Genomic DNA, 17,743 nt, shown 5'->3' on the forward strand with positions numbered 1-17,743 from the left:
CACCGTAATTCCAATAAGATACAAAATCCTTATTAGAGTTTTTATGATAAGCTGCATGACCTAGACTCTGCCTGTCTGTCCAACTTCATCTCATATAATTCTCCTTTTTTTTTTTTTAACTACTCTCTAGTAATGCTAATTGCTATTCTGTTCTTCAGACATGTCAAGTTCCTTTCTATTTCAGGTTTTTGTACTAGCTGATTGTCTGCTGTGGACCATTGTCTTACTACCCTAAACACATTGTTCTCCCAGATCTTCATGTTTCTGGTACCTCATTATTCAAATCTCATATCAATTATCACCTTGCTAGAGAGACCTTTTCTGACTTATTGAAATTAGTCACCCTCCTTTTCCCCAGTCATGACCTCTTCCATGATCCTATTTGATTTTCTTTACCACTTACAATTATCTGGAATTATTTATTCTTTTACTTGGTGGACTCTCATCTCCCACTAGAATGTATTATGAGGGCTAGGCTCTTATATCTCATTATTTAGAATAGTGCTTGGCACATAGTAGGTTCTTAGTAAATATTGATGGATGGCACGAAGCATGCATACCTGTCCACATGTGTTTACTACAAGGACAGAGAGATCACAATAGCAATAGTTTCTTCACCCCTGCCCATTGGTAAAAGCAACTGGTAGTCTGGGCAAGAAAAGCACGGATTACTACAAACAAAGCATCTGTATCTTGGCATTCTGTCTCTGGAAGTATCACTGAAAAGCGTAACTATGTTCAGCATTTTATCTCTTTTATTTACTTATTTTGTGACAGAATGATTCTGTTGCTGCGAAAGGAAAAAACAAGGTAAAAGTTTGAAATCTGTAGGTGTATATGAAATACCACTTAGAACTGGTTAGTTCTCTGTATTCTGATGATGTATTCTGCTAATGATTATCTTACAAATAAGTCAGTTCTCTTAATGATAGGCACCAAAATTCAGCTACTGAGAGAACATTTCTTCATTATTACTTGATAACTAACTAACTATTTATTTGTTTATTTATTTATTTATTTTATTTTTTGGATAACTAACTCTTTAAAAACACATTGGAAGCCAGGTAACAGTGGAAATGATATATTGAATGTACTAAAAGAAGACAAATGCTAACCTATAATCCTGTTCCCATAAAAATTATCTTTCAAGAATGTAGCAAAATCATTTTGTAGATTAATTAAATTAAGATAGCTTCCTTGGGGTGCCTGACTGGCTCAGTCAGTAGAGAATGTGACTTTTGATCTCAGGGTTGTAAGTTCGAGCCCACATGGAGTGTAGAGATTACTTAATTTCTTTTTTAATCTCAAAAAAAAAAAAGGATAGCTTCCTAGTAATAGACCATCATTAATGGAAATTCTAAACAAGGATTTTAGAAAGAAGAAAAATAATCACAGATGGAGGGAAAAGTGAATGATAACATGATACATATGAAGATAAATATAGATAATTGTGGACTGTATAAAAAATAATGCTATCTTTTGGGATTTTAAAAAAGAATATGAGCAAATACAAAAATGATAACATAGGTTGGGAGGAAGGTAAAGTATTCTAAGGGCCTAGAATTAATAGTTCAAGAAGAGAATATTAACTTCTGACTTTGTGTAGGGACAGATGTTATAGTTCCTATAACTCCTTTGTCCAATGTGGTAGTCAAGGGTGGGTATTTAAATTTAATGAAAAATTTAGTTTCTGAGTTGTATGCGGTACATTTCAATTGCTCAGTAGTCACATGTGGCTAGTGGATATTTTATTGAGCAACACAAATTTGGAATATTTCCATTATTACAGAATGTGCTATTGGATAACGCTCTTTTAGAGTAACTGTGAAAAGAATAGAAAAACATAGTGAGTAACTTCTAAACAAGGAGAAAAGAGAAAAATGAATCAATCTAAAAAGAAAGAAGGAAAAAAATGTAAAGGAATGTTGTACTGATGGGATAAAGAGAATAGATTTAATAAATTCAATATATAATTATAGCAATAGGACTAAATGCTATAGTTAAAAGTGGTTCTGAGGCTAAACTATATATATTTATTGTTCACAAGAGAGAAAAAACAAAGATTGCAAGTAAAGAGAAGGAAAAAAGATGCCATACAATTGCTTAATGTTTAATTTTGCTGAGGAGATACAATCATTTTAAATTTGTATGTGCCTGGAGACACCTAGAAAGTAAATACCTGGGCAGCCCTGGTGGCAGAGCAGTTTAGCGCCGCCTGCAGCCCAGGGTGTGATCCTGGAGACCCAGGATCAAGTCCCACGTCAGGCTCCCTGCCTGGAGCCTGCTTCTCCCTCTGCCTGTGTCTTTGCCTCTCTCTCTCTCTCTCTCTCTGTGTCGCTCATGAATGAATAAATAAAGAAAACTTAAAAAAAAAAAAAGTAAGTAAATACCTGATTGATTGATCTTTCCTTGGACCCATGGGAACTGTCACAAATAATAAAGGTCAGTTTTTGACAATAAAAAATAAAATTTGTATGCATCTAATCCTCTAATCTTGAAGTACCTAAAGCAAAATTTAACAGAATTATAAAAAGAAATAGATTCTCATAATGGAAGATGTTGTATCTTTCTCTGTAAGTGATAGAAGCAGGAAACAAAACCTAAGAATGTATATTCTTTAAAAAATTAATGAACTTTTTATTTTTGAATAATTTCAGATTTATAGGAAATTTACAAAGATATTACAGATAATTCCTATGTACTTGTCACCCCATTTCTCTTCATCTTACATGACTTGGGTACACATGTCAAATTTAATACTGGTTCATTACTATTAGCTTTATTATAGTCTTCATTCACATTTCACTGATTTATTTTATTTTTAAGTTTTTATTTAAATTCCAATTAGCATATAGTATAATATTAGTTTCAGGTGTATCATATAGTGATCCAGCACTTCCATATGTCCCCCAGTGCTCATCACAACATATGCACTCCTCAATCCCCATCACCTGTCTCACCCATCCCCCTATCCACCTCCTCTCTGGTAACCATCAGTGTGTTCTCTCTATAGTTAAGAGACTATTTCTTGGTTTGCTTCACTCTTTTTTTTTTTTCCTCGTTTTGTTTTTTAAATTTCACATATGAGTGAAATCATATGGTATCTGTTTTTCTCTGACTTATTTCACTTGGTATTATACTCTCTAACTCCTCCCAAATTGTTGCAAATGGCAAGATTTCTTTCTTTTTATGGCTGAGTAATATTCCATTGTATATGTATACCACATCTTATTTATCTATTCATCAGCTGATGGACATTTGGGTTCTTTACATAATTTGGCTACTGTAGATAATGCTGCTATAAACATTGGAATGAATGTATCCCTTTGAATTAGTCTATTTGGATTCTTAACTGGGACTCCAATTGCTGAGTCATAGGGTAGGTGTATTTTTAAGTTTTTCAAGAACCTCAATACTGTTTTCCAGAGCAGCTGTACCAGTTTGCATTCCCACCATCGGTGCAAGAGGGTTCCCCTTTCTCCACATCCTCACCGACACCTATTATTTCTTATGTTGTTGATTTTAGCCATTCTGACAGCTGAGGTGATATCTCATTATAGTTTTGATTTGTATTTCCCTGATAAAGAGTGATTTGGAGTATCTTTTCATGTGTCTGTTAGCCACTGTATGTCTTCTTTGTAAAAAATGTTTGTCTTCTGACCATTTTTAATTTTTTTTTATTTTTAAATTTATTTTATTCATGTCTTCTGCCCATTTTTAATTGGATTATTTAGGTTTTTGGGGTGTTGAGTTTTATAAGTTCTTTATATATTTTGGATACTAATCCTATATTGGGTATGTCATTTCCAAATACCTCCTCCCATTCCATAGGTCGCATTTTAGTTTTGTTGGTTGTTTCCTTCCCTGTGCAGATGCTTTTTATTTTGTGTAGTTCTAGTAGTTTGTTTTTGCTTTTGTTTCCCTTGTCTCGGGAGACATATCTAGAAAGAAGTTGTTATAGCCAATGTCAAAGAAGTTGTTGCCTGTATTCTCCTCTATTTTTTGTGGTTTTTAGGTCTCACACACTTCACCAATTTTTCCACTAATTTTTGTTGTTGTTCTATAATCTAGTCTCGACTAATAATACATGGCATTTAATCATATCTTCATAGTCTCCTGTCCATGACATTTTCTTTTGTTTTTTTCTTGAACCTGACTATACATTCTTTTTATACATTCATGAAATTTACAAAAACCAACCTATTACAGGGCTATAAAGCAAGTTTCAGCAATTTTTTAAGGATTTATATCATGTAGAGAGTATAGAATTTCCTCTGACCACAGTGCAATTAAAGCTAGAAATCAGTAGAAAAATAGAAATTGTTGAGCCAAAAAATTATAATGAAACTTAAGAGTATATTTTAAACTGCACAATAACTAAATCCAAAACTTGTGAGATTTAGCTAAAAGAACTTTTACAGGACTTTTTAAAGCCCTAAATTCATATATTAATGTGAAAGTTAATAAGCTGTATATCCATTTTAAGAGCAGAAGGTATTTAAAAAAGATCAGAACATATTTTTAAAAAGCAAAATGTGTTAAGGTAGAAAGTAAATATGTAATAAAGAAGGTTAACAAAGCTAAAATTCTGCAAATAAACGTTCTTCAGAAAGAATTTTAAAATGACAAACAGAAGGGGTGCCCTGACTGGCTCAGTCGGTAGACCCTACGACTCATGATCTTGGAGTTGTGAGTTCGAGCCCCACATTGGGGATAGAGATTACTTAAAAATAAAATCTCTGGGGTGCCTGGGTGGCTCAGTTGGTTGAGCACCTGCCTTTAGCTCAGATCATGATCCTGGGATCCCAGGATCAAGCCCTCATTGAGCTCCCTGCTGGATGGGCAGCCAGCTTCTTCCTCTCCAGCTCTTGTGCTCTCCCGTTCTCTCCTTCTCTCTCTTTCAAATAAATAAATTTCTTTAAAATAAATAAATAAAAATAAAATCTTTTTAAAAATAAATAAAATAACAGAAAATGAAATTTTAAAAATATGCCATGTACATTGCATAAGTTCCTATGAATAAAACTGACAAAAAGATCTGCAAGACCTCTGTGTGGACAATTTTAAATTTGAGAGAAATTAGAGACCTATAAATGGAAGTCTCTATTCTTAGATTTTAGATTTTAAGACAATTTATACAGATGTCTGTTCTCTCTAAATTAGTTTCAGTATGACCCCAAACAAAATCCCAAAAGATTTATGTGGAGTAATTGTAGAATGAGACAAGTGGATTCTATAATTTATGTGGAAATGCAAAAGGCTGGGAGTGGAAGCCATGATATGCTTGAAGCAGAAAAGCAGGGAGGACTTGTTCTTCCAGATAGGAAATATTTTAAATATTGTAATTAAGAATTGGACCAATGATAGAGAATAGAGAAGCTAAAAAGACCATGCATATATAGACAGAAATAGGGCACTGTAGAGCAGCAGGAGAAAGGCAGTCCTTACAATAAAAGGTGCTAATAAGGTAATTAGGTAGCTATTGCATATCTAATTAGATAACCAATTAGAAAAGAATGAAATCATTTCTCCCAACTTACAGCATAAAATTGTTTCCACATACATTGATGTTTAACTGTAAAAGCTAAAACTGCAAAAGTTTGAGTGTATGTTTCTGACCTTAATGATAGAAAAGGATTTCTAAAACAAATACATTAACCATGAAGAACTTTGGTAAACATGGCTACATTAAAATTGAGAACTTGTGTTTTTTTAGAGAAATTCCAAAGAAAATGTAAAAGCAAGCCACTAAGTAGAAGAAGATTACAACTTCTATGGATTAACATCCAGAATGTATAAAGAGCTCCTACAAATATATATATATATATATATATATTTTTTTTTTTTAAGATAGACAACTCAGTTTAAAAAAAAAAAAGGAGCAAATGACTTGAACAGGCCCTTTATAAAAGAGGATATCCAAACAGCTAGTCAACATAGCTAGTCATCAGGGAAATGCAACTTAAAATCAAAATGAGATATCACTATACACCCATTAGAACATAGAACAATTAATATTTAAAACTCTGACAGTACTAAGTGTTGGAGAAGATGCGCAATGTAGAGACTTATTTCCTACTGAGAAAATAAATGGGCATTCCATTTTGGAAAGTGGTCTGGAGTTCTCTAGCAAAATTGAGAATAAGCATACCTTAAGACTTAGCAATTTGACAAGATACGTTCCCTAGAGAAACTCTTTATGTGTAGAATAGGATAAATGTATAAGGATATTCATAGCAGTACTATCTGTCATAGCCCCAAACTGTCAGCATCTAAGATAGCCATCAAAAAATGAATGATAAAAAAAATTATGGTATATTCATGCTGTGGGAAACTATACAATGAAAATGAACAAAGAACAGCTATACACCACTACATATAACCACCTAGCATATAATATATTTGCTTATTTGGTTTGTTGTCTTTACTCTAGAATGTAAACTTTATGAAAGCATAGACCATCTCTTTTGTTCACTGCTGAGTCTGCAGTTTCTCTAACAGCACCTAGTACATAGCAGTACATAAAAGGCTCCCAAAGGAATTAATTGAATGAAATACTAATGTAGAGATTTGGCCTATGAAAACTTGAAATCTTTGTATTATTTATTCCTGGTCTATAGAAGTACAACTGATTTTTATATATTGATCTTGTTTTGATTATAGTTGTATTTTTGTGGATTTCTTAGGATTGAAAATTCAGGTGCTTTGGAAAGACTTAATGAAGTTGAGTCACTAAGGAAAATTGCTGTAAACAGTAAAAGTGTTAAGAATAATGAAAATATGAAGGAATTGTGCCCTCAGATTGCTTCTTAAGGGTCTAAGTTTTCACTTTAAATCAAAACTGGAAGTCATACTCTTGTGTTGTTTATGTAGAATCATAAGACTCTGCTTTCAAAGAAAAGGCCTTATTTGGCTCTGCCTCAAAAGATCGACAATGAGTACATTGTGTATTTTATCATGAAATGTTCAAGATGTGTATATAACATTTTTTCACAACTCCCTGATTTGACTTTTTCCAATTAACTGTTCTTCTCAACAGTCCGTCCCACAGTGGTTCAGAGGCTTTTCCATTCTAGAATTTTGCAAGTACAAAAAAATTATAGTCTAAAGCAGTTTTTCCTAAACTTTGCTATGAAGCAGTGGAATGAAAATTTAGACAACTGAGAAGCAACTTGAGCCTGGAATTCTTTTAGATCTTTTTAACAAGTTCCTCAGTTTGAGAAACAATGTCCAGAGTATTATTTATACAGATACATGTGAAGACTTATGGTATTCACAGTGTAAATATTCAAGAAGATCATTTGGATGTGGAAAGAAAACATTGGTCCTCTTATATCATTGCATTAATTTCTATTTGTTTAATTATAGATAGATCAGTACATGTAGTTTATAAGTAAATATATTTTACAGATGGGATGGCAATAAAAACATGTTTAGACAGCAGAAACCTGTTTTTTCCTCAAAAGTCAAAGCAAAGTATAATGGAAGGAGAGTAGAGATGCCCAGTTTCATTTTCCTATAGCTTAAAACTTTGCGTTTACTTTTCTATTCTACTGCCAAAGACAAAGATTAAATAAGATTTGTGAGGCATGGATGCCTGGGTGGCTCAGCAGTTGAACGTCTGCCTTTGGTTCAGGTTGTGATCCCAGGATCCTGAGATCAAGTTCTGCAGGAGGTTCCCAATAGGGAGCCTGCTTATCCCTCTGTCTATGTCTCTGCCTCTCTCTCTGGGTCTCTCATGAATAAATAAATAAAATATTAAAAAAAAAAAACAACAAGAAAAAGACTTGTGAGGCAAATACTGTCCTTGATTAATAATTAACTTTTCTTCAGGAAAATGACATAGTTATGTCTACTTGCATCTCCACTATACTTTGCTAAGAACTAAATAATAAATAAAATGGGAGAACTTTGTTAATTCCATAAATTATCTTACTTTAAATGCAGAATATTTGTTTTTTAGAAAAAAACTGAAATCCTCTTATTTTTCCTCCTGAAATAGTTTTCTTTTTATTTTAATCACATAAATGCATCTTTACAAACTTAAATAAAGTCACATGTAATAATCCCTTTTCATTATTTTTTGCATAACTGAGGTACAACTAAGCATTATTTTTCATAATATGTTATAGTGAGCTATAAACAAAATTAGAAAGAAACTGTTGGGTGTTGATTTTCTTTTTCATAAGTAATACTTTTATACTTAATATAATATTAGAATAAAACCCTAAAGAGTGATAATGGGTTTCTTTGTTATTGTTTTTAATCCTATCATGATTAGTGAGACAGTCATTTGTTTTCTAGATTGATGACATTGTAAAAGCTGTTGGTAACTGCAGCTACAACCAACTAGTGGAGAAGATCATCTCTTGTAAGCAGTCAGACAATAGTGAGCTGGTTAGTGAAGGTGGGTGAGTGTTGCTATTACCTGACTTATTCTTGGCAGAATAACTTGTCTTATAATTTAGTATCTTTTAAATGTCATAAATAAGACTTCTAAAATATATGTGATGCTACTTGTAGGAATTAAAAGAAATAATTATTCATAAAGATACCAGTGAAAGGTATTTTCTAGAACTCTTTTCACTGAACTTCTAAAATCAGGCCTAGATTCTACTAAAATTCTTTGGAATCACTAGTTAGCTTTGATATGTTCTATTACCCAGGAGTTATTGATAGTTACTTTTTAAAAAAAAAAGTATTATTATTTGGGAGTACTGAGTAAACTTTATAATTCATCTTCTAATTGACTGGAATGAGTATTATGAACTCAAATGTTTATTTTAGTAGAGCTCTGCCTTATGTTTCAGTACAATATAGTATATTAAAGCACTTTAATGAAAGTATACCTGTGATCATCAGTTTTCCTAATCCCTAACTAATTAAAATTGCTAAATTTATCATCATAGAAGCAGTTTCATGTTTTTTCAGCTGTGTTCTGGTCATTGAAAGGAAAAGCACATTTGAAACCAGAGTGCCATCAGGAGCCATTGTATTTGGATATACCTTTCCTACTACTCACTTCACTTTCTCATAAATATGCACAAATACTCAGGCTGCTGTTCTCCTCTTTTTGAAGGATAAATATGAAAGAGAAATAATGAGAAGTAGGGGATGGGCTTCATCATCCTCTCTCAGACATAAGCCTTTTACATGAGGTATAATGAAAGTTGATTATAATCACCACGTTTTAAAAAAATAAAATGACTACAAGAGTATATACGAACATAGAAGATATGTACATGAATCACATACTATATTAATCAGAACCCAAGTAATTATATTATTCAATTATCCATAAGTTTAACACATTTATTCAAGAAGCAGGTAGCAAGAAAACAGTATTTTAGTGGAGGCTTTTACTTGGAATAAATACATAAATATACAGGGATATCAATCACTGATAGGTATGACAGCTCTTTCACTACAACTCAAGACAACAAAGTTTAATTTTAGGGGAAAGAGGAGCAACAAAAGCTGTTTAAAAAAATACTTTCAATTAACAAAATTCCACTCCCTAGAACTTTTTTTTTATTTTAAGATTTTATTCATTTATTCATGAGAGACACAGAGACAGAAAGAGAAAGGCAGAGACACAGGCAGAGGGAGAAGCAGGCTCCATGCAGGGAGCCTGACGTGGGACTTGATTCCAGGTCCCCAGGATCAGGCCCTGGGCCAAAGGTGACACTAAACTGCTGAGCCACCCGGCCTGCCCAGTCACTAGAACTTTCTATTCCCTACCCAAATCTAAAAAAACAGACGGTAAAGAAAATTTCCATGTGTAGATTCCAGGTTTCTCAGTAACTTCCAATATGCTATTCAGTAGTAAGAGAGGGAGCAATAGGATTCAGCAAATGTTAACAGATTGAGTGATAACTATAGAAGTGATATTGAGGTGAATAGGCTTATAGGGTAGGAAGCTATAGCGAACAGTTGGTAATAGCATTTTCCCCAAGCCAGGGTGTAATGTAGCAAGTTATGTAATGTACTTAGAAAGTAAGCTAATTAACAAAGTAAACAACAAAAATCCAGCCCCTTCATCACTTCTCCTTTCTTTTAGCCTGATGTTACTACTGTTATTACAATTTTTCTAATATTGATTCCCCAGGGTAACAAAAAATTACAGCTATATAGTATTGATATCTTGAGAACTCCTTGATGAAAGCAAGGAAGGAATCATCCTCTTTAGTGCTATAGAATTTGGGGGTAATATGTACCAGAATTGATTAATTCCTTGATATTTAAATTTTGTAATGTAGATTTCTGCATATCAGATTTTTATATCAAGGAATAATTATATGTGGAATTCAGTACAATTAAAAAGCTAAACTAGTTTTTTTTTTTTAAGATTTTATTTACTTATTTATGAGATACACAGAGAGAGAGAGAGAGGCAGAGACACAGGTAGAAGGAAAAGCAGGCTCCATGCAGGGAACGTGATGTGGGACTCGATCCCAAGTCTCCAGGATCACACATGTAGCAATTAGCTTCCCCTGATTGTTTTCTTCCTCATATTTTCTTAGGTATAGTGTTTAGCTGAAGGAGTCTGCTTTCTTTTTCTTTTTGACGCATAACTATAACTTTCTTTCTGAATCCATAAAATATCCAAAAGGTGATTTCTAATCCTTTTTTATTAAAAAGTATTAGCTTTAATCTCAGGTGATAACCATATATATATATATATATATATATATATATATATACTTTTTTTTTTTTTTTATGATAGTCACACACAGAGAAAGAGAGGCAGAGACACAGGCAGAGGGAGAAGCAGGCTCCATGCACCAGAAGCCCGACATGGGATTCGATCCCGGGTCTCCAGGATTGCGCCCTGGGCCAAAGGCAGGCGCTAAACTGCTGCGCCACCCAGGGATCCCCGATAACCGTATTTTTTAAATTCAAATATTTCATCTCTATAAGGTGTAGAATACAAGAAATATTTTTACTATCATTCTTTTCTGATGAAAAAGCAATAATATTTAGCTAAATAGAGTTAGATATTCTTTCACCTTCTTTCAGATAACATTTTTTTTTCTTTTGGTGGCAGTACCTTCTAAGTAAAAGTACAGAACTTTTACATGTACACAGAGTATGTATTTATTTGCTACCTCTTTTGGGTGGCAGTCCTAAGGAAAAAAAAATAGCACAGTACCAGCTGCCAGACTCCACCAGAGCTGGTCAGTTAATTCCAGATGCTTTCTCAGGAATAATTTCTTCTTTAACAGTTATTCCTAAGTTTAAAAAATTGCTTAAATAATTCCAGAATATTCATTCTTCAAATATTTATTTGAATTCAAATATTCATTCAAATATTTATTATGTGCCATAAACATTGAAGTTTATAGTTTGAATTCATGTTATTTCTGATTAAGTGATATTGATTTTCCCTTTATTTTGACAACTTTCAAACCCATAAAAAAGTTAGAACAATGATTATATATATATATATATACTTTGCCTAAATTCATCAATTATTAACATACTGAAATTTTGCTTTCTTTCTGTTATATACGCACACACATTTTCCTAAATCATGTGAGAATTAGTTGCAAATATTATAGCACGTTACCTATTAATACTTGAACAGTTGTCTCCTAAAAATTCTTCTTTGTAGTCACAAAAGAATTATCTCAGGAAATTTAGCATCAATACAATACTTTTATCTTATATGCAGTTCATATTTTCAATTTTTTAGTTATCCCAATAAGACCCCTTATAGCTTTGAATTTTTACAATATAGGCTCTAGTCAAGAATCATTTAATCGTCATATCAATTTAGCTTCCTGTAATCTAGAACAGATCCCTAATCTTTTTCTTTCCTTTTTTTTTTTTTTAATCTTTTCTGATACTGACTTTTCCTAATAGTCCAAGCCAGTTTTTTCGTAGAATAGTCCTCAATTTGGATTCATTTTATTGCTTCCTCATGAGTCTATTTTTGGTGGGAATACTACAAAGGTGATACTGTATCTTTCCCAGTTTGTCAAATCAAGTGGCATAAGATGTCTGATTATCCCTTTATTGGTGATGTTGAAATATGATTAAACTGGTATCTGCTAGATTTTTTGTTGTTAAGATGTCCTTTGCCTTTTGTAATTAATTAATAAGTACTCTCTGACATTATACTTTGAAACTGCATGAATACCCTGTTCCCTAATAATCTTTCAGCCAGTACAATTGGCACTCAGTGATTATTGTCTGAGTCAACCATTACTATAGTGGTTATATTTCTATTATTCCTTCTACATTTATTAGTTGGCAGTCTTTTGTAAAAATGAAAAGTGTTTTCTTATCCCCCATTAAAAAATTTTTATCAGTGTAGACTCAGATTCTTTTTTATTCATTGTGTTATAATCAGTTATTATCATGACTCTTTGATGCTTAGGATTGTCTTAGATTTATCCAGTGGAATTCTCTCAACCTCGATCCCATGTTCGTTTAACATGTCTTCATTTGTTGAGTACTTCCTTATTTATGGCACAACGGTTATTTTGGGCTCCCTACCACATCCCTGGAATCAATGAGCCCTTGTATTTTCAAAGAAAATATGTGTATATGTCCTACTAAAAGGGATTGTTTTGCCCCATCCTCTTGGGGAAAAATAATTAATGTAATGTACTTGATTTTTTTAAATTGACAGTAGATGAAATTAAAAAGAAAATTGTTTAAAACTCTCACAGTGACAAAGTTCTGATTGAGTTTAAATTTGAATGCACATCTTAAGCACTGCCAAATCTAACCAACATTTAAAAATAAGCCAAGTTTCCTTTTCTCCTATATCCTCTTTTTGTTCCTTTTTGCCTAATTTTAGTGCCTCTGTTTCTATTTCAGTTCCTTTAAGGCACTTAGTACTTTTGTGTTTTCTAATAACTCCTCAGTAATGGAGAAGAGTAATTTGATAAATTTAGTATTGAATTTCTGAACCTAAGAAATATTTTCAAACACACTTATGTCAAGAAAACAATTTTTAATTTAAATTTACTTTTGGTAATATAATTTTATTATTACTGTTATTTTAACGTTTACCTTATTTAGTATTATTAGTAACAGTATCTACAAATTAAAATTGAAATTTAAGGGGTGCCTGGGTGGTTCAGTTGGTTAGGCATCCAATTCTTTTTTTTTTTTTTTTTTTTTTTTTTTTCCAATTCTTGATCTCAGCTCAGGTCTTCATCTCAGGGTCATGAGTTCAAGCTCCACGTTCAGGCTCCTAGCATGGAGCATACTTTAAAAAAAAAATGAAGTTTAAGCTAAATGTTGAAAATCAACTGTTATTTGAAGCAATGCAGATAAGTAAACTGCTATGTAACACTTAGAACTATTTACCAAAATTTGTTTAATTAGTTGTGAAAAGTTGAAACTAGATTAGGCTTTTGAATATGTCATCAATATCACAGAGGTGATTTTAAGAGTTGGTAAAAGAATTAGGAAACATTGTTCTCTATAAGTCTAGATTAAGATATGCTTTATAGCTTGGGAGAAATATAATTCAGTTTGCATTTGTAATAATCAGCACTAAATTTTTAAACTTAATACCAGTAATTCTCCTGGGTTCCAGTCTTCACTTTGCTATAACTAGTTTTATGTCCTTGAGCAAGTCATGTATTCTCTCTGAGCTGATGTCCTGTTCTCTAGAAAGAAGTAGCTAAGAAAGACCTTTCTAGTGGAGCATTTTTAAATTTCACATACATGAAATAATGTTGTGAGTTCAGTAATCACTGATTTTTCATATCTTTTTGAAAAAGATTTTTAGAGAGGATATTGTGTAAGGTGTGGGAGGGTTCTTTAGAAACATCCTTATGCAGGAAGCTTTTAGTAATGTGGATATTATGTAGAGCAGTGGTACTTCTCAGCATGGGTATAGTACTTAAAACTGAAACTATTATGTAGCTAGTGCTTTAGTATATAACTAATACATTCTCTCTACTCAGTAACTTAGTACTTAGCAAAGTTAATGATAATAATTGAAGGGAGGAGTTCTTCTAAATGTATAAACCCAAGAAGATGCAAATAGGCTATACATTTCCTATCTCAGGGGCCTTCTGTATAACTTTTTGCACCTCCCCTCTAACCTTAACAAATTCCTTTGAATAGTGTGATACATTGGTAGCTTTTTACAACCACTTGGCAGCTTAAAGTTCTATAGCTTGACACTAAGGGTGAGGGGTGCAGAGGAAGTGAAATAAACCTGTTATCCTGCTGCCTCTGGCTCTACCAAGTTTATTTTCAATTTATTGTTGAGGTGTCAGTTTCTTAATGTGAGTTCATCTTTCTTCCCTATATCTGCACTTCTCTGCTCACTTTTAAAACTTTTTAGAGCATTCTCTTCCACCCCACCCTACCTGCAATGCATCTGTGACATTCCTTATTAAAGAAAGGAGCAAAAAGATGAAGGAAGATAAAGAAGGAAAGAAGAAAAATACAGCCTTTTAAATTATTTATACAGATTATTATTCCTGGCAGTTATGTTCTTTTTTTTTTTTTTTTTAAGATTTTATTTATTTATTCATGAGAGACACAGAGAAAGAGTAGCAGAGGCACAGGCAGAGGGAGAAGCAGGCTCCACTCAGGGAGCCCGAAGTGGGACTCGATCCTGAGTCTCCAGGATCAGGCCCTGGGCCGAAGGCGGCGCTAAACTGCTGAGCCACCCAGGCTGCCCAGTTATGTTCTATAAAGTTGCTGTGAACATTGAATTCATGAATACTGAAGCACTGCTCCTAGGGGGAAATACAAGATTAGGTTCCTATGAGCCTCTGGACACAAGATTTTCATCAACCGATCAATATATAACCTTGTTTTATTTGTGTTTCTATTTAGAGACACCTTATTTAATACATATTGTTGCTTCATTAACATTATACTCATGGCCAACAGCAGTGTAACTCATGTCTGAATGAATCTGCAAAAATACATGTTTTCTCTGTAAGACATATCACACAGCCTTTGACTACTCAGCACTTTAACAGTATGGTTGGGGGCCATTTTACACAATAAAAGTTACCCAAAAAGACACACCTAATAGACTGTGAAAATTGTTTATAGTAAGAAAGCTGAAACAAGATGGCAGACGTTGCTTGGTTTGACCTCAGGTTTGACAACAGTGGGGAATGTGTGCATTGAATGGCTCAAAATTTTTGTTACTTTGCACATATCCAAGGTTGACCCTGAAAGCACAGCAAGAATTGATTTTGGATTTATAAATAAATTTTAGTTAGTAGGCAAGTTTGCAAGTATGAAACTGTACAAATATTCCATTGTGTTTTGAAAACAAAAGAGATCATTGCTGTCTCTGAACTTGATATATCTACATAGTGAAGTGGTGTATGTTGGAGGACATTAGGATAAAAATGGCATCAGTTAGTTATACACTGTTTTCTGTTTGGTCTCACCTGTTTTCAGTTTTCTAAGGCAAAAACCGAACAGTTTGTGAATTGAGAATTATGTGGGATCTTTGTTAACATCTTAGAGTAACTCATTTTGTTAATGTTACTTTTAATTGCTAAACACTTTTCCATTGGGAAGGTAGTTGTTGCCATACATCTTTCATTCCTACCTACTTTTTAAATTGCTAACTCTTGCCTTCTTATTTGTTTTAAAGGGTTTTAGTTTTATCGTGTCTATATCTTTTATTTTTAGCTGCCTGAAATCCTTTTTTGGAAATAGGTGAAGTATAAGTAAATACATTTATTGTTAAAAAGAATTTCATGTAACTGTTACTTTAGAATGGAGAATGTCTATAGACATATCTTCTATTGCAAAATTAGAAGAATCTTCAATTTGGAGTCATCAGGTTATAATATCAAAATCTTATTTTGGAGTCATCAGGTTATAGTATCAAAATCTTATTTTGAAAAAAAAAATCTTATTTTGATTGGCCTTTCTTCATACTTGGAACACAATGTAAATAGAAAAACTTTTTAATTCTGAAATTATTTTTCCATCTAATATTATGCATTGGTTCCATAGGCTTTGTAGCTGAGCAGTTTCTAAATAACACAGCCACTCAACTGACATACCATGGATTATGTGAACTAACTTCAACGGTTCAGGAAGGAGAACTTTGTGTGTTCTTTCGGAATAATCATTTTAGCACCATGACCAAATACAAGGTATGATATAGAAATAGCTATTAATTGTTATTCTAAATTAAAGGAGCTGGATTTAGAGATGTTTTATGATCTACTTCAAAATTTAAAAAATTCTGCATAATGTTTATTCATCAAATTATAAGGTAATTATTAAATACTTCTTTAGGATGTAATGGATTTGCAATTTAAGTGTTACTTCAGATCAGCTTTTTGTTTTAAATCTCAACTCCTTTATCATAGATTACCACATTAAAAAGTATTATTTTTCTTTCTAAGAAAAAAATTAAAGATAACTCTTAGAGATTGAACTAGGATCGCTGTTAATGGTGGATGTATATATTTGAGGGCTAAGGGAACTTAGAAGAAAGAATGAGGATTTGTCTTTATGATAGTGTTTACTATTATTAAAGCTATCAATGTGACTTTAAATTCTTATGCCGTTTATGGCTTTGCCAAAAGTCTTACTGATTTATCCTTTTGTTAACTCTTCATCCATCTCTTCCATTTTTATAGCTGCCACCTATTTGAGGAATTTCTCAACTCATAGGGAGGGTTCTGTGGTAGAATACTGCTCTGATCATGTCAATAATATAGCAAAAATGCTCAGTAGCACTCGGTACCAAGAGGATAAAAATGCAAGGTATTTTCTACTATTCTGTGCCAACACTTTGCTTCAGCATATTATAGCTTGCCTACTCATTAATAATTGTCTATCCTCATACATATTTTATCCTTTCCCATTTCTACACTTCTACTACCATTTCTTACTCCTTAATTCCTATTTGAAAAGATCTCAGTCCTTTTATCCTATCCACATTTCACCTAGCTGTCAAGCATTTCAAATACTATCTCTCCAGTACAGCTACTCTTTTTCTCCTTAAACCAGTAGTTCTCAACCAGATTGTATGATAGAACTACCTGGAAGCTTTTTAAAAAATACCAATGTCTAGAGCCCACCACCAACTCAATTAAATCAGGATGTCTAGAGGTAGGACCGAAGCATCTATATTTTTTAAATGCTCCCCAGGTAATTTGAATGTACAGCTAGTGCTGAGGATCACTACTTTACCCACCTTCTTCTAGCTGAATGAGCCATGTTATTCTTACTTCACTTATGGATGAGTACCTAGTTACCAGTTTTCTTTTCATGTAAATAAGCCTTATTTCTCTAAATGAAAGTAAGCTGATTGAAGTCAGGAATCAGGGTTTCATATTTCCTTCAACACTTTAGTCAATGAATTGCACAAAGCAATGTAAAATAATGATTTATTTGCTTACATAAGAATACTCTAAGGACTGAGAAATATATGGAATTATTGAATCGCTATTTTATACACCTGAAACTAATGTAACACTGTATGTTAACTACATTGGAATTAAAATTAAAGAAAAAAATATTTAATTAAAATACTCTAAAGCCATAGCTCTCCTATTATATTAGTTATAGCGGGGGTTCATTTGTATTGTTCTCAAATTTGAGGTAGATGTGTGCTAGGTGCGGGCCCAGAGTCATCCATACTTTTCAGAAATTTAAAGCCCCAAAACCTCAGAATCAGAATTATTGCTACATAGTGTATATTTCTGAGTCATCTTGCTTTACCTGATCTCTTCAAAGTCCACACTTCATTCATTTAACAAATATTATTGAGCATGATTAT

The 17,743-nt window shown here is 32.8% G+C and overlaps 1 protein-coding gene across 3 annotated transcripts in view; it reads left to right on the forward strand.

Moving 5' to 3' along the window:
- Positions 1-17,743, forward strand: part of MINDY2 (MINDY lysine 48 deubiquitinase 2) — a 77,619-nt gene that overhangs the window by 36,361 nt on the left and 23,515 nt on the right. For all 3 annotated transcript variants that reach the window (XM_025999814.2, XM_072738633.1, XM_072738634.1), the window contains exons 5-6: positions 8,305-8,407; positions 15,964-16,106. In XM_025999814.2, coding sequence (XP_025855599.2) covers positions 8,305-8,407; positions 15,964-16,106 — 246 coding nt within the window. The remainder of the gene's footprint in view (positions 1-8,304; positions 8,408-15,963; positions 16,107-17,743) is intronic.

This window comes from Vulpes vulpes, chromosome 15 (assembly GCF_048418805.1).
Source record: "Vulpes vulpes isolate BD-2025 chromosome 15, VulVul3, whole genome shotgun sequence".
Classification (NCBI taxonomy): domain Eukaryota; kingdom Metazoa; phylum Chordata; class Mammalia; order Carnivora; family Canidae; genus Vulpes; species Vulpes vulpes.